The 25,912-nt window shown below is 41.9% G+C and overlaps 1 protein-coding gene across 2 annotated transcripts in view; it reads left to right on the forward strand.

The window, feature by feature from the left end:
• Positions 1–25,912, forward strand: part of CNNM1 (cyclin and CBS domain divalent metal cation transport mediator 1) — a 58,075-nt gene that overhangs the window by 2,595 nt on the left and 29,568 nt on the right. For both annotated transcript variants that reach the window (XM_047825576.1, XM_047825577.1), the window contains exons 2-3: positions 22,667–22,810; positions 25,708–25,848. In XM_047825576.1, coding sequence (XP_047681532.1) covers positions 22,667–22,810; positions 25,708–25,848 — 285 coding nt within the window. The remainder of the gene's footprint in view (positions 1–22,666; positions 22,811–25,707; positions 25,849–25,912) is intronic.

The following is a 25,912-nucleotide window of genomic DNA, read 5'->3' on the forward strand; positions in this document are numbered from 1 at the left end:
GAGTTGAGAACAGTGACATGGTTAGAATAAGTGTAGAACCTTCTAGAATGACCATTTTGAAGGAGGCTTTCATCTGTACATATGAATTAGCATGTTTATTAAAAACAAAACAAAAAAATCAATCCCCTGACTTTAGAATCAAGCTTCAAATGTAGCTTCCTTATGGCTAGCAGGAATCCCATTTGGCACATCTTGACACGTCTTTCTGTTTATCAAAAATTCAATCTCATTACTTTATCATTTGCATTCTTTAGAACTTTCATTCAGAGAAAAATCTTGGATCTTCCTCCTGCCACAATTTTTTTAGAGAAGTAAAATTGTCTTAAGTATCCAAGTCTAGCCTGAAAAGCAGGGGAAAGTTGAAAACTGACTTTCTATCCAAGCTGTAAACTTTGTGTTGGCATCGTGAGAAGGGAAGGAAAATGTATATACATTATAGCTGTTTTAGCCCAATCTGGCCTACTCTTTCCCCCTCTTCTGTCTCCCCTAAGTCCCTGTATGACTTGTTCCCACTGTAACCTAAGGTTCATCCATCCACTCTTAGAATTAGTCTTACATTTTGTAAGACTCCTGCAGAAGGGAGTCTTGGATCTGGGCATAAAAGCTGTAAAAATCTGTATATTAATTTGTAAGGACTGCCATAAAAAATACCATAAACTGAGTGGCCTAAATTATGGAAATTTGTTTCCTTATAGTTTTGGAAGCTGGAAGTCCAAGATCAAGGTGTTGGCAGGTTTGGTTTCTCCCGAGGACTCTCTTTTTGGCTTGCAGAGAGCTGGCTTCTCTTGGTGTCCTTTCATGGTCTTCCTTCAGTGTGTGTGAGCTCATTCTTAGAATCTCTATGGTTCTAATAATTTCTTCTTATAAAGACACCAGTCAGATTGGATTAAGGCCCAGCCTATCAGCCTGATTGTAACTTATCTATCCCTTACATGTGATAGTTAGGACAGAGTGCAGTTAAGATAGTGTCTCATTGTCATGTGCTATTGGAGGACATTTTTCAGGAAACTATGAACTCATTCATTCATTCACTATTTATTGAGTTTCTGCATTATAGGCAATAATGCGAGACAACAACACTGCCCTTAGAAAGTTAACAGTCTACAAAGGGGTAGTGTCAGAGTAAGGACAGTCTTCAGAAGCAGGAATTGTGTCTCACTAACCTTTGGATCCCTAGCACCTTGCACAGTGCCTTGCACAAGGTAGGCTGCTCAAAAAAGTCAATATTGATCTGAAATGAGTCCTGCTGAAGAATTTTGAAATCTGGTCTGAAAAAGGCTTGTCAGTGTTGTATCATTAGTTCGTAATTAGGCAGATCACTAAAGAGAAGCAGGGAATTATGGTGAACACGATTTGGAAATGTTGGGGCTCAGAGCTGACAGCCAGGAAAGAATTCTTGAGACATCTTTGGTGCAAAAAGGTGCTTTTATTAAAGCCGGGGACAGGACTGTGGGCCCAAAGAGCTGCACTGGGGTCATAAAAAATGGCCGATTATATACTTTTAAGTTGGGAGGGAGTTAGGGATAACACAAGCCTCAAGGTATTTTTGGAAACAAGGTTTCCAGGACCCTGAGGGGGGCTAGCTGTTAATAGGAAAAGGTCATTTATTACTGTTTAGTAAATCCTCAGTCATGAGACCCTTCCAGTGTACAGCAGTGGGCCATTTGCCTAGAGGATGTTTGCTAACATATCTTGGTGGGTAGAGAGTAAGGAAGTTTCCAAAGGAATTTTTATGTGTTAAAGTAGACTTACAGCATCCTGGGGGGGTCAGGATAATGTTAAGCTAAGATTGCCTTTTGCCCTTAGCAAAGTGTCATCATCGAGGCAGCTGAACTCCCAGAGGAAGGTCACTCTACCTGTTTCAAGGACTTGTCAATGGGTTGTAGGTAGTAAGGAAATTTAATTTTTTTCTTTTGCCTTTGTTTCCCACATCAAACGCCATGCCAAGAAAGAGATTTCCACATCTCTTCAGAGCATTTCTCCTTCCTCAAAGTGCGGTCCAAAAACTAGCAACATGGGCCTTACCTGGGAACATGTTAGAACTGCAGAACTTCATACATCATTCTAAATCCACTGAATGAAAATCTGCATTTTAACAATCCCCCAGGCGACTCATGTACATTAAAGTCTGAGAAGCACTGCCTTCAGAGAACCCTTATTAACAGTGATTGGTAGACTTACTTAGAATAAATACCAGAAATAAGCATCAAGCTGAGTGTTCTCTGGCTTCATGCCATGTAACACAGTGGTCATTTTCCAAAAACATTATGTTTGCACCATAGGTTAGTAAAGGAAAAGAGTTGAACGACTTCTCCTTACCTTTAAAAATAACTTTTAAAGTAAGTCATAAAAGCCCTTCTGTTTCCCTCACTTCTTTGCATCTCAAGTAACTTAACTACCTAAACAAACCCATTAGGAGGTAGGGGAGGAAAATGACAAATAGGAACAACAATTACCATTAATTGAGCGACTTGCTCTGCATGGCACCCTGCCAAGCCCTTTACACGCTCAGAACAACCCTCCTGGGTAGATATTATCAACTCCATTTTACAGGTGAAGAAACTAAAGCTCAGACCCCTTACATGACTTACTCAACTTTCCACAGTTGATAACTGAATTGTGATTTGAACTAGATCTGTGGACACCAGAATCTGTTCTTTTCCCCACTACACCAGTCTTAATCCATCCTCCATCCCAGAACTCCTGCCACCCGCAGGATTCAAAGCTGGCCTTTCACCTCTGACTTGCTGCCCATGTCTGATTTACCTCTAGTTTTCAAAGGTTAGAAATGGAGCTTTTATAATTACAATACTTGCTAACATGTATATTGCATTTTACAAAGCATTTCTACCCATCTTATCTGATCCTTAAAATAACTCTGCAGTTACAGGTGAGGCCCATAAGACCCAGAAAGGTTACTTGGCCTACCTAGGACCTTCACTGAGCTAGTATTCCAAGGCCCAGATTCATATCCAGGTCATGTGACTCAAAGCTCTTGTCCATATGGGATTTCACCTCTATACCTCTTAGGAGCTCCAGGTCTTTAGAAGTGGGGAAAAGGAGAAAGGTCTTTCTAGCTAGCGTGGTAGTTTTACAAAAGGTAACAGTATTTCTCCCCAACTGGACTGTGAGTTCCTTAAGGGCAGAGAATGAATCTTCCTTACTTTACATTCTCAGGACAAACACAGTGGCCACCGTGACAAAGGGATGAATAGGTATTTGTTGAATGAATGGTTTTAAGTAGATAATTTCTACTATATTTTTATGTTTGAGTGAGGTGAACCCAAAGTATAGAATAATTAGTGTTGTTCCATTGACCACAACCAACCTTTCCTCTTCAACTTCCCAGATTCTCTACCCCAGTCAGTGGCACTGCTCCTCCAGTCTCCCAGGCTAAAAACCCCCCTTTTACCCTTCACCCTCATGCTACTAACCACTGTCTTACTCTGCTTCAGCTGCCATAACAGAATACCATGGACTAGTTGGCTTAAACAACAGGAATTTATTTTCTCAGAGTTTTGGAGACCAGAAGTCCAAGATCAAGGTTCCACCTGATTTGTTTTCTGGTGAGGGCTCATTTCCTGGCTTGTAGAGGGCCAGCTTCTCTCTATATCTCTACATGGCCTTTCCTTGGTGCATGTATACAGAGAGAGCCAGTTCTTGTCTCTCTTCCTCTTATAAAGATACCAGTCCTGCTGGTTTAGGGCCCCACCCATATGATCTTATTTAACCTTAAATATCTCCTCTGAGGCCCCATCCGAGTGAGTGGGGGGTGTTAGTGCTTCAACATATGAATTTGGGTGGTGGGGAGAGAGACATATTCAGTCCATAACAATCACCAAAGTCTGCCAAAAATTGGCCAAGATTGCATCTAAAATATTTCTTGTCTATATATAATATAGTCCACTATTTCTTTCACTTAGGTGAGTCATTGAGTTTATTCAAGAAATAGTTACTGTGTACCGTTTAGGCACAGTGGAGGACATACAGTTCCTGTCTGCACAGAGCTTTCATCCAAAGTGAGAGACTGAAATTAAGCACATGAGGTAGTGATGAAGAGCATAAGCTTTGGTGCCAGACTGCCTGAGGTTTGGGACAGTTACTTATTCTGGGACTAATTACCTATTCTGTTAGCTGTCAAATGAGGATAATAATGGCATTTACTCATAGAGTTGTTTGAAATAGTAATACAGTATTGCTTTATAATGCATATTTAGTAATTGTCATTGTAAATGTTAGCTAAGATTCTTAAATACTTAAATATGGGATTTTTTTTATTCTTAAATTCTTAAATACAAACACAAACCTGTTACTCCTCTGTGCAAATGCCTCCTAAGAAATTTTGTGTCTTCCAATTTTTGTCTCCCTCAAATCCGTCCTCTGCAGTGCCACCAAAATAATCTCTGGTGACGTCATCCCCTTCTTAAAACCCTGCTGCACTCCCCACTGCCTGCAGGATAAAGTCTAAGCTGTGCTCTCCTGACCTCCTCCTGCCCTCCCCTCCAGGCCCATCCCTCACCACTCCTGCCACAGCTTTGTGCTCCAGCAACTGAATTTCATGGCCCCACTGCCCTCGTTTGCCTTTGTCTCTTTCCTCATGATATGCATTGCCTGATTAATCCCTATTCCAGCTCCTCCTTTAACACTCAGCACAGGGTCCACGTCCTCTGGAAAGCTTCTCCTGTAAACCCCAGTTTGAGCCAAGTTAATTGTCCCATATCTCTCTTATTGAACTAACAAGTTGTATTATTGGTTTTTTGCTTATTAATGCTGCTCACCCCCAAGATGAGCAAAGACTATCTTATCTGTCTTTGTAGCTGTAGTACCTAACAATGGATAGGAAACATGCTAAGTTTTCAGTAAATGTTTGTTGAATGAATGAATAACTGAAGGAGTTAAACTTTAATATAATAGAAAGGCTCTGCAGAGCTCTAGTAAATGAATCATTAATGATCTCCAGCCAGTCATTTTGGACGATGCAGGACAAAGGCAAATTTTAAGTCTTAGAAGAAATGTGCTGCATGTATGTTTCCTCCACATTTTTAGGTAAATCTATATTGTAATAATTATTTATCCTTTTTCATGTTCAAAGCACTATGCTCAGAGTTGGATGTATGAGATATAGTCCTGCTCCCAAAGAGCCGACAGCCTGAAAGAATACTGTTCTCCTTTGGAAAGGTAGGAGGCAGGTTGGACTCCCCTTTCCTCCAACTTTAACGTTACAATTTACAAGTTGTGGACCTATGTGGATAAGACAGACCCGTGTATAAATCATTACAATAAAAGTGATAGAATAGAAACATAAAAATTCAGTGAGAACATGGAGAAGAGAATGACTATGGTTAGGTTATAAAATTTTTATAAAATTTTACTTTTATAAAAATTTTACTTAAGTTTATAAGTTTCTATACTGCATGTTCGTTACAGAAAACTGAAAATTTTAGAAAGCATGAAAATCACCTGAAGGTAATCATCCCACTATCCTGAAATAATGACTCCTAATATTTTGTCATGTTAAAAGTGTAGCACCCGGGGCACCTGGGTGGCTCAGTCTGCTGAGCATCCGGCTTCAGCTCAGGTCATGACCTCGTGGTTCCTGAGTTCAAGCCCCGCATCGGGCTCTGTGCTGACAGCTCAGAGCCTGGAGCCTGCTTCAGATTCTGTGTCCCCCTCTCTGCCCCACCCCTGCTTGTGCTCTGTCTCTCTCTGTCTTTCAAAAATGAATAACATTAAAAAAAATTTTTTTTAAGTGTAGCACCCAAACTAACAACCTTAATTCTTAAAAAGACAATAAAGAGGAAAACCCATGATCTTGCCTTCTTCCACTAATAAAATATCCTGTTCTAATCCTAAAAGTGATTTTTTTATATGATGATATTATTTTCACTGTAGCCTCCTTGGGAGTAAGTCCTATAATTTGGGAAGACAAATTTATGAAATAGATCCTTAAAGATTTGTTGAACTTAATGTCTAAAGTTCACTACTCTGCTTATCGGATTGTTATTAGGAGAAAATCGACCCTATGCAGAAAACAGGGAGAAGGAATAAAGCTTTGTTCTGAAGTCAGAGGCCTTTAGGTGCAATTGCTGTAATATTTAACAGTTAGACAATTTCGCTCTGCTGGGTTAGTAACACCATCTTCCTAAACAAAAGATGGCACAGTACACATACTGTTGGGTTATTCTATCTATAGACTAATGTGGCTGTAAAGCGGCTTATTGCAGTTTTCATACTCAGTCTTTGTTCATTTGTTGATTCATTCTTTCATTTATTCAGTAAATATTGAACTGCTTTGGACCAGGCACTGTACTAGGCCTTGGGAATACAATGGTGAACAAGACAGACACTGTGGAGCTGAAAGGTATCCTCTTCAAGCTTTGGTTCTACCGCATGTGATCTGTTGTTCAAAAGACATCCAGCCAGCTAGTAAGTGCTGCTGGCATAGATATGCCACGTAACATTTTCACTGAGCAATAATCTGGTTGGAAAGTCAGTGTTTTGCTTTATCACTCCCAATTCAGGTGTGATATTTTAGCAGGAAGAATAATCCTTCAGGGCACCTCGGTGGTTCAGTTGGTTAAGGGCCTGACTCTTGGTTTTGGCTCAGGTCATGATCTCATGGTTCCTGGGATCAAGCCGTCATCGGGCTCTGTGCTGACAGTGTGGAGCCTGCTTGGGATTCTGTCTCTCCCTTTCTCTCTCTCTGCCCCTCCCCCAGTTATACATGTGCTCTCTCTCTCTCTCAAAATAAATAAATAAACTTTAAAAGTTTTAAAAAAGAATAATCATCCCATTGTTTTATTCTATAAAAAGCTGCTAAAACATTAGCGCTACATTTTTTGTCTTTCATAAAAGAAAATAAAAAATTCTTTTCACTCAAAATTATATTTTGCTGATATAATTAAGTGTAATATGTTTAAAAATGTGTTAAACATTGCTAGATAGTAAGTAGTGAAATTTAGAATGTTTACCTTCTAAACAATAATTAGAGCAAGCAGTAAACAGAGCATAGTCCATCATGTAGAGGGAGGCAGAACAAAAAGGAACAAGAAAAAGTAGAAATAATTAAATATACAAAGTGTTCAATTGTTGATTTATATTTCTTTCTTTAAAAATTTTTATTATGATTGTTGTAATATGGTTCTGAAATAATTTTTTTTTTTCTCAGCCTGGCAAAAGAAATACCAGGTAACAGTAGAATTTAGCTGTAAGGGGCACTGAAAAACCTGACAGAGAATCTAATTCACGCATTCATTTTTAGATTTAGTTATCTTTTCCAGAATATAACATTCTTCATTGTCAGACTTTTTATCTAATCTAAATCCCACAGGCTGCAGTTAAATTCCATTTCCTTGTTTTATCATCCTTGTTGAGTCCTCTCTTATCTGAAGAGTATAGTTGCTCACCTCAATTCCATTTTTTAATAGTCAAATACATTTGGTTGTGTTTCTGGAGCCCTTAAAGCATTTGGGTATCACGGTGGGGGGTGGGGGGGGGTCTGTAAATGTTCCTAGTACTTTCTTCAACTGGTTTACCTCTAGGCCCACATTTGGGGACCCTTGGACCTTCCATAACAACTCTTCAATTCCCTTTTTATTTTCTGCTGTCTGTTCCTTTCCAAATTGGGATTCTTCTCAATTCATTCTTTCCTCTCTTTCTCCCTTCCCTCCTTCCCCTCTTTCTCCCTTTCTTCTTTCCTTCTTTCCTTCCTTCCTTCCTTCCTTTTTTCTTCCTTCCTTCCTTCCTTCCTTCCTTCCTTCCTTCCTTCCTTCCATATGACATCATTCTATATCAGGCCTCCTGCCCTCCTGGCACTTGCCATGCAGTTGGAAAATATACACTAACCAGTAACTGATTACAAGTGGTAACAAGTAATTTGAAGAACAAATAGAGCCATGAGAGCATATAATAGGGGCTCTGACCTGGTCTTGTGGCTAAGAATAGACTCCTCCCTGTCCCCAAGTGATATTTGAGCTGAATCCTAAAAGGGTGGCAAGAAGAAGTTCACTAGAGGAAGAGCTTTCCAGGAGAAGGGAGCAGACGTGCAAAGGATCCAAGGAAAGGGGGCCAGTGTGGGTGCCATGTGGGTTCCTGAGCCATTTAATATCCATTAGGGAAAGTGCTACCTTCCCAGCCAACCTCCCCTCTACCCCTCGGGATTGTGTAGACAGTTGAGTTCACAAATATTCACTGAGTACCTGGCTGCCAGGGCTCTGGGAGATGGCTATGGATATGAATATGGGAAAGAGCCTGGCCTCCAGGAGCATGAAAGTAGGAAGAGCCTTGATGGAAATGATATCAAACAGCCTGGCAGACAGGCAAGGGCATCCAGACCTCTGTGGGGGAAGGGAGAAGGCAGAAATTCCCTGGGAGGATCTGGGAAAACTGTGAGGAAGTCAACGGAGAGGGATTCTGATAAGCATTTATGAAGGGAAAAGGCATTCCAGCTGAGGCAGGAGCTTGAACTAGAAAAATAAAAGCAGAAAGGGAGCCAACCCTGTATTTGAATGCTGGTAAAGCAATGATCTTAATGCTGCTTTTCTTCCAGCAAAGTGGGGAACTAGGCAGAATGGGATATTCACCAAACATAATTTCTGTTCTCTCCAAAGGCCAAAACTGTATATTTTAACCATTTTTGGTGGTGATATTTCTAAAATGTTTTATGCCCATTCCTGCCTTCCTTAGGAAAGGATCCTAAATATAACTTAATCTTTTCTTGATGACGCAGGATCATGGTCATGAGAATGTAGTTATTTTATGCTGTATTATAAAGCAGTCCACTGTTTACTTTTTCTCTTTTTCTCTGTCCTCTGGCTCTGGCTATCAGCTGCTATTTCTCTCTGAGTCAGCCTCAAGCAAATCCATCCCCCAACCTCACCCATCACAAAACCACTCTTTCTGTGTCTATTTCAGAGCTTCTGTTTAACTGAGAAATCAAGTAAATACACGTGTTGGGAATTATGTGCCTGGTATATAGTAAGCTTCAATAAGTATTTGTTGAATAAATGACTACTTAGGCCTTGACTGGGAGCCTAGTAGTGCATGAGGTTGGTGTATGGACCTGGGGTAGTTCCTTCTGGGCAGGTTCAAAGCTGTGCAAAGTCATATCTTCAGTTAATGGGTTGTTACACTGCTATTTTTGAGTGTTGCTTAGCAAGCCAAACTGCCAACCAGCTTAGATCCTAGTGACTAACAACTATGTTTTCATGCCCTGGTGATGCTGGTTACCATGGTGTTCTACACTGTTGGCTTTTTTATAATTGCCTTTTAGTGGCTCGAGAAAATTTTTTGTGATAAGTGTATAGATTATTCTATTTTAGATGAAGTAGAGTAAGATAATTACTACAAAGTACAGCCTTTTTATTTTAATAAACTAGAGAAAGGAACTGTTTTGTTTTTCCAAATCAAGGTGGTTGCTACAAGGCTGGTTAGGTAAGGTAACATTTTTGTGCTTCTCTTCCTGATTTGATAGAAAGTGATTTGATTTGATTCTGTAGATTTTTTTTAAAAATCTATCATGTGTCAAAGCATCTTTTTCTCATCTTACTCCAATGGAATTCTTCAATATTAAGATATAAACGTTAGATAAACATTAGGAGTTCACAACGCTTTGTAAACGCGAGACGCTGTAACTATTGGCACTATTAGAATTCCCATGTTATCATATATTATCACAAAGAAGCATCCTGTAAAACAAAACTGTTTTTGTAGCCCCAGGACTGTTTAGACTAATAAAAGTAGAGAATTTTAGAGACAAAAAAAGCACCTTGGAGGTCACCTGCTCTCATCCTTTAATTTTCAGGTGGAAGAAACTGAGGCCCGGAAAAGACAAATAATAAAAATAGTGATGATAATCCCTTATAGTTAATCTTTACATTTGCAAAGATATTTCCAAAACAGTAACTCATTTTGTACCCACCGTGCATGTGAAGGCAATAGAATTTTTTCCCTTTTTGTATATGAGGCACCTGGGATCTGGGGACAGGAGTGTCCTGCTCAGTGTTAGTGACTGAGGCAGAATCAGAAGCCACATCTATGACTTAACTACCTCAGACCACGGAGCCACAGACATAGATTCCTAAACACCTGGGCTTAGATCCTGGCTTCTATGTTTCCTGGCTGTGTGACTAGGGAAGGTCACTCTACGACTCTGAAAGAGGCTTATCTCCCTTCTTAAAATGGGAATGATGATACTATATTGTAAGTTTACTGCAAAGGCTGAAGATAATGCCTGTACCACATTCAAGACACTCCACCATTTGCCTTCTACCTCCCTGATCTAATTACATGAATTGTATCTAGTTAGTCATTTAGTGTAACAAGTGCTTTCTCTGATCCAACCCATGTAAACGTGACTGTACATAATGAACAGAAGTGAGAGCTGCTTAGAGACAAGTCACTATTTCTCTGAGTCTCCATTTTCTCATCCATATAGTAGTAGTAACAATCCCTATTTGGCAGAGATACTATAAAGATTAGGGTTTAATAGGTATGGCAGTTACCACTAGGGCAAAAACTGGAAAATGGGGTGTGCTCTCGGGAGTCAGCTTGATTTAGATCAGAAACAGTGGAAGAGAATGTTGGAGTAGCTGTAGACTGTCTTTACCTGGAATGAGAACCTTCAAAAGGGTGGGTTTTAAGGTTACCTCTGGAGTCTGGCTTACTTCGAATGGAACCCCTGAGAGCCACATCTCTCTCCTCCCTAGGACCAGCCTAGTTGAGTCATAGCCCCTGGGCTGGCCCAGAACTGTATGATCTCTAGGCAACTTAGGCAGGCCTATTTGCCTTTCAGTGTCTTTCTTCATGTCTGAGGTTGGTTCATGGCCTGAGAATGTCACCATTAGTCAAAGCTTAGCCAGGTCACTTAGGGTCATCATGGTGATTTTTAAGCTAAGGACTCTGGTTATGTTTAGCCTGAACCTGGAGAGAGACAAACTGGCCCCATAGGCTGCCTCCAAGATAGGCTCTGGGTCTGAGAGGCTTGAAGTTCAAGTATCCAGTCTCATTTACTTGTCTTGAAGCTTTTCTCAAACCCCAGCTAGGTGAGTCCTGTTCACTTCCCTGAGCTCAATATTGGCTCTACCACTTATTAGCTGAGTATCCTTGGACCAGTTATTTTCTGAATGGGGAATAAACACAATCCATTTTGATAGAGTAGTGCGAAAGAAGGCAAGGTATATACCAAAAACAAAAAAAAAACAAAAACAAAAAAACAAAAAAACTTACACATGGAGGCCATTAATGGCAGCAAGAAGACTTCAGGAATAATCCTCCCTGGTAACTTGTACATGTTACTGAAGCGGGGAGTAAGCTCATAAATGCTTTGTGGGGGCAGTCAATCTTGTTTTGTTGGATAGAATGGATTGGAACTAGAGAAACCACAAGGAGGATCGGTTAGGAAATTAATGCAGTTGTCCAGGATCCAATGCAGAGGTGGAAACTAAGGACTGTGCACTTGCATTGTAATGGAGAAAATCTCTTAGAGTTCATTACCTTCAGGATGCTCCTTCTCAGGCTCCTTTACTGATTCCTCCTACATCACATTCACTGAGCAGGGCCTTCTCATATCAGATACTCAAATATTTGTTGCATGAATGTTGCATCTGTGACCTCTAAATGTTAGAACACCTCAGGGCTCAGAAATGGATCTTTGTCTAGTCTCACTTCCATGGCTATTTCATTCATTCTCCCAAAGATATCATAAGTCCCAGATTTATGGTTCCAGCTACTACTTGACATTCCACTTAGAGGTCTGAAAGGCATCCCAAACTTATACTGTTCAGAACTGAGCTCCTGCTGCCTCTTCCAAGCTGACTCCTTGCACAATATTCCCAAACTCTGGAAATTGCAGTTCCATTCTTGTCATTCAGGCCCAAACTTCTCTTTCACTGTTGCTCCACATCCAGTCCCTCATGTAGGCTCTGCTTTCAGCATATCTGGAGAATCTGCTTACATCTCACCACCTCCCCTACTGCCTCCCAGCCAAGCCACCACCCATCTCTCACTTGGTTGACGGCCAGAACTTCCTATGATGTGTCTCTGCTTCTACCCCCACCCACTTTGTGTCCATTCTTAACACAACAGCTAAAAAAAGTCTTATAAACATAAGTCAGGGCTCCTGGGTGGCTCAGTCGGTTGTGCATCTGACTCTTGATTTTGGCTCAGATCATGATCCCAGAGTCATGGGATTGAGCCCTGTGTCAAGCTCCCCACTGATCATGGAGTCTGTTTAAGATTCTGTCTCTACCCCTCCCACCTCCGCCCCCCTCCCCTCTCCTGTGCATGTATGCACATACAGATGCATGCTCTCTCTCTCTCTCTCTAAAAAAAACAACATAAGTCAGATCGTATCACTCTTTTGTCAAAAAACAAAAACACACCAACACGGAACTCTACAATGACTATGTCACTTGAAGAACCAAGTCCTTACAAAGGCCGTCCAGGCTTTATCACAGGTGTACCTACCCTATCCCTTACCTCCCTGACCTTGGCTCCTACTACTGTCCTTTCCCACATTCAGCAGCCACCCCACTGGCATCTTTGCCATTCTTTAAGCACATCAGTTGTACTTCCATTTACTACAGGCCTTTGCTTTTTGTTCTACTGCAAAGGTATCCCCCAGATATCCACAGGGCTCCCCACCTCACCACCTTCAGATCTTTACTGAAGTACTACCTTCTTGGGGAGTTAATCCCTGCCCTCTGCTACCTAAAATTGTAACACCTATACGCTTCCCCATTGCCCTTCCCTGCTTTGCTTTTTATCTTAGTGCTGTGATACTGACTTTACGTAACACTATTTATCTGGCTTATTATCTCTCACCCCCAATTACTAAAATGTAAGCTACAGAAGGAAAATTATTTTGTTAGTTGTGTTTATTGCTGCATTTCTAGTGCCTAGAATAATGATTGGTACATAGTAGTAGTCATTTATCAACAATACTTATTGGTAAAATGAAGGAAGGAAAGGTGAATTGCAAGAATGTGGGGATTTTTTTTCCTAATAGGAAACAAAGAAAAAGAAGGTAAAAAATGACTCCTGAGTTATGACCCTGGGTAACTAGAAGGTTAATGGTACCATTTACTATAGTGAAGCGGCAGGAAGATCGGGGATAATGGCTCTTGAAGATCACGTGTTCCTGTTGAGATAAACGATTTTGACAAGACAAGGAGAGAGCTCAGGCAAAATGTGTAAAGCAGGATAGGAGTTCAAAATAGACACTGATGTTAAGATATAAATTTAGTCCTCAGGAAAGAGGTGGTGGTGATATTTAAGGTGATGGGCTCTGCTGGGATCTGTAATCAGGAAGAGAGAGGAACAGAAGATCAAGGACCAGAGCAAAGGCTCTTGACTGCAAATGCCCAGTAGAGTCACCTGAAGAAGTTTGAAACATAACATCCCAATGCCTGCACTGTACCCTAGGCCAGTTAGATCGGGACTTCTGTGAGTGGCACCCAGGTAATCAATAGGTTTTAAAGCTCCCCAGGTGGCTCCTACATGCAGCCAGGGTTGAGATTCACTGAGCTAGAGACTTTGACATGTATTTATCTTTAGATGAAGATAAAGGAATCCTCAGTGGAAATAGAAAAATGTCAGCCATAAAGTTGGGAAGCAACCAGGGTCTTAACCAATTCTTCTCATACTTCAATGTATGAGAGCCCATAAGAATTATCTGGAGGTCTGAGGACATGCAGACCCTGACTCAGACCGCTGAGCTGGAGGCTGAATGGCTGCCTCCACGGGCTTCTCAGCAATGCCAGTGCTGCTGGTCCAAGGGCCACACTTTGAGTAGCAAGTGTCAGAAGCAGTGCTTCTCAACCTTCAGTGTGCATGAGACTCACCGGGGATATCACTGAAACGGCTGTCTGGACGCCACCTCACCACCTGAATCCTGATTCTGTAAGTCAGTGGTAGGACCTGAGAACCTGCATTTTGAAGAAGTGCCCAGGTGATGGTCAGTGCTGCTGCTTCAAGGAACACGCTTCAAGTTCAATGTAACCCCAAGGTAGAATGATATACCAAGGGAAGAAAAAAGAGTCAATACTGTCTACTAAATGAATGAAAGATGCTGCAGTGACACCAGGGAGGATAAAAATGTAGCAAATGTCAGTGTGTTTTACAAGGTGAAGGTCATAAGTGAGGCAGGAACCATGAAAGCATAAAATGATTTCTGCTTTCCTTTGTTCTCTATTTCCAAGCAATTATGCTTTTGTCCTAGCTTCTATATTTTATCTTGGGAACAGTTACCTTACCAAAGTGTTGTAGCTATTTTTAAAAGAGAGAGGAAGCAAATCAATTCTTCGCTTTTTTTTTTCAAGGCGCATGCTAACAGGGGCCTTAGGAGCTCTTCTCTGTGCTGTGCCGAAACCATCTAGAGGCTATATCTATTAAATACCCTTGGAGAATGTTTCAGCTTCTTCAAATACTGAAATATAGTTGTGATGTTGCTGCCACTTGCTAACTTTCTGTCTCTTTAAAGCAAGGTTTCCAACCTCAGCACGATCAATATTCTTTATTGTAGGGCTGTCCTGGGCATTGCAGGATGTTTAGCTGCATCCCTGCCCTCTACTTTAAAAGCAATGCCTGAGAGGCACCTGGGTGGCTCAGTCGGTTAAGCGTCCAGCTTCCGTTCAGGACATGATCTCATGGTTCGTGGGTTTGAGCCCCATATCGGGCTCTGTGCTGACAGCTTAGAGCCTGGAACCTGCTTCAGATTCTGTGTCTCCCTCTCTCTCTGCCCCTCTCTGCCCCTCCCCCACTCACACTCTGTCTCTCTCTCTCTCTCTCTCTCTCTCTCTCTCTCTCTGTCTCTCAAAAATAAATAAACATTAAAAAAAATTTAAAGCAATGCCTGAAAACCTAGTTGCCCTTCTAAGAAATCTGACGTGTGGTTTGGGTATGTTGATGCAATTGGTGTTGAGATAGACTACTACCAGCAACCTGTACTAGCACTCATCCTTTGGATTTGGGGGACAACAGAAATGACTAATTTGATTTTCAGTAGTGGGAAATTTTATTGACCCAAGATACATCAGAAGCCTAATAGATAGTGCAGCACCTCAAGCTTGTTTCAGAGGTGATCGATACAAAAACTATGAGAAACCCATTTTCAAACTCAGCATTAAACAGCCAACACATACTCCCTGCCCAATGTCAGCAAAATACCATAACCACCACATCATATGAGAGAGAGCACTCATCAGCTGGCTACTACAACTACCCTTTGTTCCAGGCAGTTCTTTTCTGTCTTTTAGTAAGTTCTTAGCGTCTGGTGACTTAAACCAGGTACACCAAAGAGACTAGGATTTTACTAGACATCTCAGTGCTTATTTTTTTTCCTCATTAGTAAGTCATCAGACAAAGAACCAGAGTGCCATGGAGCCTAACCATAAACCAGTGGTTTACAAACTTCAGCCTGCATCAGAATCAGCTGTAAAGTTTGTTAAAATCACAGATCACTGGGCACAACCCCTGAGATTCTGATTTACTAGGTGTGGGGTGGGTGTTGACAATTTGCATTTCTTTTTTTTTTTTTAATTTTTTTTTCAACGTTTATTTATTTTTGGGACAGAGAGAGACAGAGCATGAACGGGGGAGGGGCAGAGAGAGAGGGAGACACAGAATCAGAAACAGGCTCCAGGCTCCGAGCCATCAGCCCAGAGCCCGACGCGGGGCTCGAACTCCCGGACCACGAGATCGTGACCTGGCTGAAGTCGGACGCTTAACCGACTGCGCCACCCAGGCGCCCCGACAATTTGCATTTCTAACTCAGTTCTCAAGTGATGCTGATCCTGCTGGTCCAGGGAGCACACTTTGAGAACCGACTATTAGTTCTCAGCCTTGACTGAACATTAACATCACCTAAGGAACATTTTAAACTATTGATGGCATGGCCCCACCCCATACTGTTGAAACCAGAATCTCAGAGTGTGAGATCCGGTCTTTAGAATGTATTTATAGCTTCTCAGATGATTCAGGTTTTTTTTTTTTTTTTTTTTTTTTTTTTGGAGAGAGAGTGCAAGTGGAGGAGAGAGGCAGTCTGGAGCCCGATATGGGGCTCAATCCCATTTCCCTGGGATCAGTACCTGAGTCAAAGTCAAGAGTCAGAGACTCAACCAACTGAGCCACCCAGGTGTCTCTTCTCAGATGATTCTCATGTACAGCTAGCATTGGGAAGCACTGAACTAGTGAAGTGTACTCCAAAACATTGGGCTTGGAGGGTCTCTCCAGATAGCCCTGTTTAAGATCCCAGAAAGTTATGACTGACCCCTTATGTTTCATTGAGGATAGAGTTCCAAACAAAACCATCCTAACGCTGTGGTCCAATCAAGGCTCAGGCCATAGACATGTATTCTCTACTTTGTGTTTCCAGGATGTGGACAGCATTGAAACTAGAGGCTGTAAATCCAAAGCTGGGAGAAAGTAGCCCAGGCTGGAGGGAAACAAACCAAGGCTTAAGGAGCTTACAGCTGCTAGAAGCTAGGAAAGGTATGTTGGCAAGTCGAACCATCAGGACAGAGATGGGGATTCTGCTGAGGCTGGACACTAGGAACATGTTAGGGATTCAAGCCAGAGGCCAGAGACTCTACAGTTACCAGTCCAGGAGTAGAACACCAGTAACCTGAATAAAATATACTCTTTTTTAAAAATATTTATTATTTATCTTTTTAAATATACTCTTTACAACAGAGGCAAATGTAGCCTTAAGTTTTAGAAAAGTGCATTGCATAAAACCCACTGTGTCTATATCTTTCAACTCAGCTCACAGATTTCCCATCTGTTGGTGTTCAGTGCTGCAATAATATGGTCCAGGGACACGGACCTCATAATACCTCATAAAGCAGTAGCATTCATGAGTTTTCCATTTAAAACATTACCTTACCTTTTGCCTCATTATATCTTAATGATATCTTTGTTCTTAGATTTCCTTCCTCTCAGCTGTGACAAGCCCTCATCCCTGCTCAGCTTTTCCACAGCCACCGAAATTTATAAGGTGGTGCCCTCTTCCCCATTCCTATTCCCCTGATGGCCTTGCCTGTGCCCACTTTTGGTCTTTGCCATGTCCTAGAGCACAAAATGACGGCAAGTACTCTAAACTAGCATTTTACCAGCAGCATCACCACCCGTGTCCAAACCAGTGTTGCCCTTATATTTCAGCCTATTCTCTTTTTGTGAAACAGTTCCTATTTTTACTCACCCACTCACTTCCTGTTCATTCAAGCACTGGTTCTTTCTTTCCAATTCGCTTTAATAAGAGCTTTATTGAGGGGCACCTGGGTGGCTCAGTTGGTTAAGCATCTGACTTTGGCTCAAGTCATGATCTCACGGTTCGTGAGTTTGAGCCACGCATCGGGCTCTCTGGAGCTGTCAGCACAGAGCCCGCTGTGGATCCTCTGTCCCACTCTCTCTCTGCCCCTCCCCCACTCGGTCTCTCTCTCTTATCTCTCTCAAAATAAATAAACATTAAAAAATTAAGAGCTTTATTGAGATAAAATTCACATACCATAAAATCCACCCTTTTAAGGTATACAATTCAGTGGACCATCAGTTGTGCAACCATCACTGTATACTTCTAGAACGTTTCATCACCCTAAAAGAAACCCCACAGTTTCTCCCCACCTCCTTCTTCCCCTAGCTCCTGGACATTACTAGTCGACTTCCTTTCTCTATAGATTTAACCTATTCATAGGATATTTCATATAAATGGGATCATACAAGGTGTGGCTCCCTTGGGTCTAGCTTCTTTCATTCAGCATAATGTTTTCAAAGTTTGTCCATGTTGTAGCATGTATCAGTACTTCGTTCCCTTTTTATGGCCAGATAATATTCTATTGTCTGGATATACCACATATTATTTATCCATTCAGCAGTTGATGCACGTTTGGGTTGTTTCAACCGCTTAGCTATTAAGAATAATAGGAACCTTTGTGTACATATTTTTGTGAAGACATATGTTTGCAGTTTACTTGGGTGGTATATGCTTAAGAGTGGAATTGCTGAATCATATGACAATTTATGTTTAATATTTTGAGAAACTGCCAAACTGTTTTCCAAAGCAGGTGATTCTTTTACAATCCCACCAGCAGTGTCTAAGGGTTCCAGTTTATCCGCATCCACATTTGCTGTTATCTTTTTTATTCTAACCATTCTGGTGGGTGTGAAGTCTTGTCTCTTTAGGGTTTTGATTTGCATTTCCCTAATGATGAAGATGCTGAGCATCCTTTCATGTGCTTATTGGCCAGTTGTATATCTTCCTCAGGTAACTATCTAGTTACATCCTTTGCCCCCTTTTTAATTGAGTTGTGTTTTTTTGTTTGTTTTTTTTTTGTTTTTTTTATTTTTATTTTTCAAAAATTTTTTTTATGTTTATTTATTTTTGAGACAGGGAGAGACAGCATGAACGGGGGAGGGTCAGAGAGAGAGGGAGACACAGAATCTGAAACAGGCTCCAGGCTCTGAGCTGTCAGCACAAAGCCTGACGCAGGGCTCGAACTCACGGACCGTGAGATCATGACCTGAGCCGAAGTCGGACGCTTAACCGACTGAGCCACCCAGGCGCCCCAATTGAGTTGTGTTTTTATGTGTCGTACACTTTATATATTCTGGATACAAGCTCTCTATCAGATGTATGATTTTCTGGTAGTCATTAAATACATCCTAAAAGTATTCTAAAGTCCAGCTTATCTATTTTTTTTCTTGTTTTCTTGTATTTATGGTGTCTTATCTAAAAAACATTTTCTCTTCCAAGGTCACAAAGATTTACTCCTATGTTTTCTTCTGAGAGTTTTGTAGTTTACACTGTTACATTTAGGCATTTGATCCATTTTGAGTTAACTTTTGAGTCATAATGTGAGGTAGGCATCCAACTTCATTCTTCTGCATATGGATATCCATTTGTCACCTGCTAGTTATGGAGTTCTTACGCTGTGCCAGGTGCTATTCTTCGATTCTGGGGAAATGGAGATTAAGTAGAACATAGCTGTTGCCCTACAGAAAGCTTATCATCATAGTAGGGGGAATCACTTGTAGAGAATAACAGCATGGTGAAATTATGTCTCGCCCCTAGAGTGGATATAGCAGATGGTAGCTGCTATAATAATAATACTATTATTGTTGTTAATATAAATGTCAAAAGAGAGATTTATACAAAGTACTATGGCAGGAGAAAGTGACTACATTTTCCATGTTTCAAGATTGGCTTCACTGGTAGCCACCCCCAACCCTTCCGGGGCCCAGGAAACAGGAGTATAGGGAAATAGGTCTCTTAAAGGGCAACCTTTTTGAGAGAGAGTGGACCTCAGGTATGTGTGTTATGGACATAGCTGGTCTCTTGAATAGAGGTTATGTGAACAAGGCTATGTGATTTCTGATTCCTTTTCAGTCTCTTCCCAAGAAAGAATGACTTCCTTCATTTGTGTGTAGATCTCTATAGGTATTTGAGGGAATCAGAAAGGCCAATTGTGAATTACAAAGTATTTCTAATCAAGTACATAAGAGTATTGTCTTGAATATTACGTAATTAGGACTTAAAATCTCTATTCCCTGGCAATCACATGGTGTGTCCTCAAATCAGCCTCATAAAGTGTAGACCAGTGGCTGATTTTCAGATGGAAGTTACGGTACTCTTTGTGAAACATCATAAAATGTTAGTATTTAATCCCATTATATGAACTAATCTCTTAGCGGCCAGAAGTATGGCTGTATGGCTGCATTATATATATTCTGAGCTCCACAGTATAAAAATTATACAGTTTTACAGAAAATAGTTTTAAGAAATCACTTTTCCGAGTTCTTCATTATACTAGCCATTTGTTCTGTCATCTGTTAGCACGTGTTAGCATAAAAGTGAGAACAGGTGCCATAAGTTTAAGAACAAGGTGTTGAGGAAAAAACTCCTTTAAATTGATCACATTCTAACAATTAACATAAGCTAATTTAAGCTATAAAATGCAGTTGCAGTTGTTTCAAAGAAGGATAATTTTAGAACCACTGGTGTAGAGTTTAAATTTTAACTTAAATACATTGTATTTTATTTAGAAAATAAAGGTTTTAGTGTCTGGTTTTAATATCATCTATTGTATCAACTATGGATTTTCATTCAGTCTCAGTTCCATTCATCAGGCATTTATTTGCCTGCCTGTTATATGGAAGGTACCCTGTCTTGGTGTACATCCTGAAGGATCTTATGGCCTGAGGAAGAAACATGGTCCAGTAGAGAACACATACATTGCTAGTTATGAGAAGCAGCAAACTGACAAATGCTCTAACAGTTATCAAGGGCTTCAAAAACAGGCCAGGAGAGATGCGTTCAGATTCAGAATGGGGCAGATCTTTCTTGAGGACTTTCTTGAGGAGCTGGCCCCTGAGCTGGATCTTGAAGGGCCAGTGGAGACCATGTGCACGAAGACTTTGAAAATACACATAGACAGGGTTGAGAGAGTGAAGTTAACATGGTGCACCTGGAGTATAGAATGAGTAGGGAATGTAGCAGGGCATTTTGCTGTCTTGATAATACCAAACCAATGAGTCTGGATTTGATTCTGTGCATATTAAGGAGATTTGGAGGGTTTTTGAGCAGGGTAGTGGCATGATCAGACCAGTTTGGGGATAGTTGAAGGATAGGTTGAAGGTGGAGAAGAAATTAAAGACCATTCTTGAGCGATACAAAACCCATCTCATAATTAAAAAGCCCAAAAGGTAGCTATCTTGTGATTTGAGGTATCTGAAACAGAAGTTCATGTGTTTAGATTTCAATGGTTAATTATGCCTCCAGCGAACTGACTACTCCTCTTATCTGATATTTTTAGCATTGGCCAAGCTTATAAAGGATAACACTGATAAAGCATGAACTTCCTTTTTTTTTTTTGGCAAGAATATCTTTTTTTTTTTTTTTTTTGGCAAGAATATCTTCTAAGTCAGTACCCTAGATTTTCTCCTTAAATGTCTCTTAGCCAAGGAAAAGAACCACCCAGATTTGCATTTTAAAAACAGGACCAGGAAATGTGTTTATCAGCAGATAAAAACAAACCAAGGTGAGGCAGTATTGCAGGACTGTTAGGTAAGACTCAGTCCTTAGGTTAGGACTAAATCCAGTTACCTGGGTTTGCAGTCCAGCTCTGCCACCTATAGGCTGTGTAACTTTAGGCATGTCACTTAACCAATCTGTGCCTCAGTTCTTTCATCTATAAAATGGAGATAGTGATAATACTTGTCTCAGGGATTGTTAGGAGGATCAGATGAATCAGTACACAAAAGTGCTCCAAATAGTGCCTGACACATAATTAGAGCTCCATACGTGTTGACTCTTATTATTCATTGTTGGGCAATAAAAATTAACTGCCTGTGACACATTATAGTTTACAGAGCACTTTCACACACCCACTAAGTCACCCGAGCTCCGTGATCACCTTATGGCTACTGGTTATCCTAGCTGCCATGACTGCTAACAAACCACCCTGAAACTTAGAAACGTAAAACAACCATTTTATTAAGCTCACAGGTTCTCTGAGTTGGGAATTTGGACAAGATACAGCAGGACTTGCTCACTTCGGCGTCACAGTGTCTATACCTGCAGCTGGAGAAGACTCTCAAATGGCTGGCAGGGGTGGGGGTGGGAGTGGGGAAACCCAGCAGCTGGGGCTGGATCAGCTGGGATGGCAGATCCACTAGACACAGCTTCGCTCACCTATCTGGCACTTTTGGTGGAATGGCTGCAAGACCAGGCTCAGCTCGAACAGTCACCTAAGCGTCCACATGTGCCCTCTCCACCATGGTGGCCTCAGCCTTCTTAGAGCATTTCTGCAGCAGAAGCCATGTGCCTTTTATGACCTAGCCTCAGAGGTCACATTGCAGACATGTGCCTGTCCTCTGTTGGTTGACTCAGTCACAGGCCCACCCAGATTCAAGGGAAGGAGACAGAGACCACACCTTTCCTTAAGAGATGTATCAAAGAATTTGGGATCATGTTTTAAAATCACCATACTGGTAGGGCGCCTGGGTGGCCCAGTTGGTTAAGCGTCTGACTCCAGCTATGGTCATGATCTCACATGTGAGATTGAGCCTCACATTGGGTTCTGCACTGACAGTATGGAGCCTGCTTCGGATCTTCTGTCTCCCTCTCTCTCTCTGCCCCTCCCCTGCTTGTGCTTTTTCTCTGTGTCAAAAATAAATAAACATTTTTTTAAAAATTACCGTACTGGTATTATTCCCTAATTCTAGATGAGAAAATTGAGACTCAGCAGAGGTTAAATGATTTGCCTAGGGTCAGTTGCACATACAGTAACCAGAATAGTTAGGGAGAACGGATAGGAGAAGTTTGGAGGAGGAGAAGGGCTTCAAACCTAATTCTTTTGATTCCAAATTTTCATTCTTTCAATTAGATTATTCATCCTCCTTCAACTTAGATACACTTACTAATCTGTGAAAGTTCAAAGAAAAAAAAGGTAACTGCCTTTATGTATATTAGGTAACTTTCCTAAAAAAGAAACAGATCCAAAAGTACAAGGTTTGCATTTATAAGAGCTTGTATACAAACTTCATATTTCAAGGAGGTCCTAAGATGAGTTCAGTCCCAAGATTGGTCACAGAGCAACTTTGTGTAATTTCTCATCAGGAAAGATTTCTAAAAATGTACCAGAGCTTAACTGGGACTTCATTTGTTCTCTAGGAAAATCTCACCTGGCCATTGTCCAGAGGGTGAATAATGAGGGAGAAGGGGACCCCTTCTATGAGGTGATGGGCATTGTCACTCTGGAGGACATCATAGAGGAGATCATTAAGTCGGAGATCCTGGATGAAACTGACCTCTACAGTAAGTGCATGGCCTTGGCTGTTGTCTAAGGTCATCCTATTTCTTCTGAGACTGTCAGAGCTGGCTTAGTTTGATATAGGCTGTGAGAGGGTGTCAGGACAAGCCTATCATTACTGTGTGTCATCCCCCAAATGCCAGGTGCTGGCATGGCAAGATACCCTGGCTTGAATCACCCTGAGTCACTGAGAACATGCTAGCTAGATGTTTATCAGGAGAGAACCTTCAGGAACCAAGCCAAGATTAAGAAGGGGACCTCCTGGCCTTTGGATGGAAAAAGAACTAGAGGAAACCAAGTGTGCCTCAGGTGGCCACTCTGCCCTTGTTTTTGTCCCCGGTGTTGTTTTGTTTTGTCTCTTCATCCGCCTAGACACAGAACCTAGCACTCCCTGGAACTGTTCCCACAGTCGGCTCACACCGCAGCGTCAGCATGCGTGGAGACTGCCATGAGATTGCCCACACACAACCTAAGCCAAAACCTTAAATACCCCTTCTTTGATACTGCTCTTCTCCCTCATGCTTTTTCAGCCCTACAGCCTGGTTTCTCATTCTCCCTTCCCATCCCCAACACCCACCCTATCTCCTTTCTCCTCACCCTCCCACCCCCTGAGCCCTCAGGAACAATATGGACTCTATGTAGACAGTGACACTGCTTTTGGTTACTGAGCCTTGTCAAAGCTTTGGTTGCAAACACTACAAAGGCTTGCTGTGTCTGTGGGATGGGAGTGTTATCTAAATCTGTGGGAATCCCTAGGCCAGGAAGTATTTCCTCCTCCAAATTTCACTTCATGGGACGGCGGTCCCTTTTCCTTGCCTTGGATAGCCCATTCCATCCAGACCCCTGCCCTTATTGGCTAGAAGCAGCCATTCAGAAACTAGCTCCCAGTAGAAAAAGCTTTCATGCTGTAAGGCAGTGAGTGGTGCAGAAAGATTACCTTCCCTTTAGACTTAGAAGAGATCAAAGTTAAAAGGTGGACCAGGCCTTGACAAAACACAGCAAGAGTGTCACAGTATCTGGTTTTATTGTGATACCATGGCCAGGCCCAACTTCTTCCAATAGGGATTAACCTCTACACCCCCCACCCCCATTCCCTTCTCCCTTCACCTCTGCCCACCACTCTTGATTAAAAATTCCCAAGTGTCTCAGGAGATATATTGAAGAAGGCATTCACACTAAAGTGTTAGTGGCTAAGTAATGATAGTAGTCTGAATGAGTACATTCCTTCCTCCAGCATTTAACAACCTCAGCATTTAACAACTTTAGTGCTCCCAATACTCACTGTTAAAATAATGGGAACAAAGAGGAAGATCAGATGAATGATTCTCCAATGATGAAATGTTAAGTGGCATTCTGATGGAGAAGGGAGAGGGGATAGTTACGCAAGCATGTCATATAAAGGTTGTTCACCAGTGAGAACAAAAGAATTGATCCGATACATGTATTTGCTGCTCTCTTGCTAAGCAATCCTCTATCTAAATGAGAAGGCGAGGGTTTTCCTGCCCTTATAAATAAGCTTCTGGCATGATTCCTTAAAGCTGTGAGAAGGCCAAGGAACCGGGAATACGGTGTTTCTACTCACTTGACCCTGACCCCCAGGACAGCCGGGTCTGCTTCTTGCCACTGTTGCTACCCAAGCAAAAGGAGCATTCAAGCAGCAGCCCAGAGGCCAAGATAGGCCCACAAGACAACAGCACGATAGGAGGGCACCTTCTGACTTCTAAAAGGAAACCCAAACAGCGGGGCTGAAGTGAGCTCCAAAAGGAGAAGGACAATACCAGGGAGCCAGATTCTGGGGCCCTGGTTCTTTTCCTTGGGGTTCATTCCCTTTAATTTACACTGCATCCACCCAGCCTGCACTGAAAGTTCCCTGCAGCCCTTTTTGTCTCCAGGCCAAGTTTGGAGAAAACCCAAAATCCCTTTCTCTGCCCCCCCTTAGTGCTATGAAATAGGTGAGACAGTTCAAAATTTTACCCAAACCTAAGGGAAAGCAAAAGACACCTGACCAAAGAAAACATTCTCCCTACCCCTAAAAAAATATCTTTTAACACAAGCTTTAAAAAATAAGGGAGAAAAAATTAAATTGGAAAAAGCAGATATTCTCAATCAATATCACAGACTGTCTAGGGTCCCTCTAAGTCGTCTGAGAGCCCTGCCTAGAGAACCCCCTTTGTAAGTTATAGGGCTCTCCCCATTCCTTCTCCTTTCTTCTTCCCTTGATTTTTTCTCAAGTCTCTCCTAGGGGAGAGGCTAGGGTTGGAGCAGAACTGTCAGTGGGAAGAGGTGACCACCTATGTCCTTTGGGTGACATGCCTTGGGTGCTCAGGGTGTGGTTTAAATCAGCAGGAAGAGACCTGGTGAGCCCAGCTCTGGGGACGAGAGAAGGGCAGAGGCAGAAACCTCGGGCTCTGCCAATCCCCTTTATGCTGAGAATGCTAGTCCCTCATGTATGAATGCCATTTTGTAATCATTTCACAGGTAGGTTCTGATTGGAGTCTCATAATAACTGCATGGCACGCGTAGAAGTGTTATTGCTGATTATTAACCTCATTGTATTGATTAAAACACACACACTCTGATGCTTAGAGAGGTTGCACAGCTTGTAAGGAAGGGAGCTGGCACTAGAGCCCCAGCCTTGGGGGTGCCAGGCCAGCCTGTCCCCTTTTCCACTCTACACCACCTAAGTGTAAATAATACTGAGACATGGCAGCGTCTGTCTCGCACCTTCAATCAACATCCTTCTGCTTCCTGGGAAAGAAGTTGTGATGTCACCTACAGTTGACACTTTGCAGAAATTCATGTGATCCCAAAGGATCTATTTGTCCCATGTGACTCTGGGGAAACTTCCAAAAATCACCAGCGATTCTGAGATAGTGACCATCTGTCTCCTGTGATCCTACAGCCGACAATCGGAAAAAGCAGAGGGTCCCACACCGGGAGAGGAAGCGGCATGACTTCTCCTTGTTTAAGCTTTCCGACTCGGAGATGAGGGTGAAGATCTCCCCACAGCTTCTGCTGGCCACGCACCGCTTCATGGCCACAGGTATGACTCTGCCCACCTGTGTCTCCTCCCCAGGCAAGTAAAGCAGAATCTAGAAGGTGAAACC

Source organism: Prionailurus viverrinus, chromosome D2, assembly GCF_022837055.1.
Source record: "Prionailurus viverrinus isolate Anna chromosome D2, UM_Priviv_1.0, whole genome shotgun sequence".
Taxonomy (NCBI): Eukaryota; Metazoa; Chordata; class Mammalia; order Carnivora; family Felidae; genus Prionailurus; species Prionailurus viverrinus.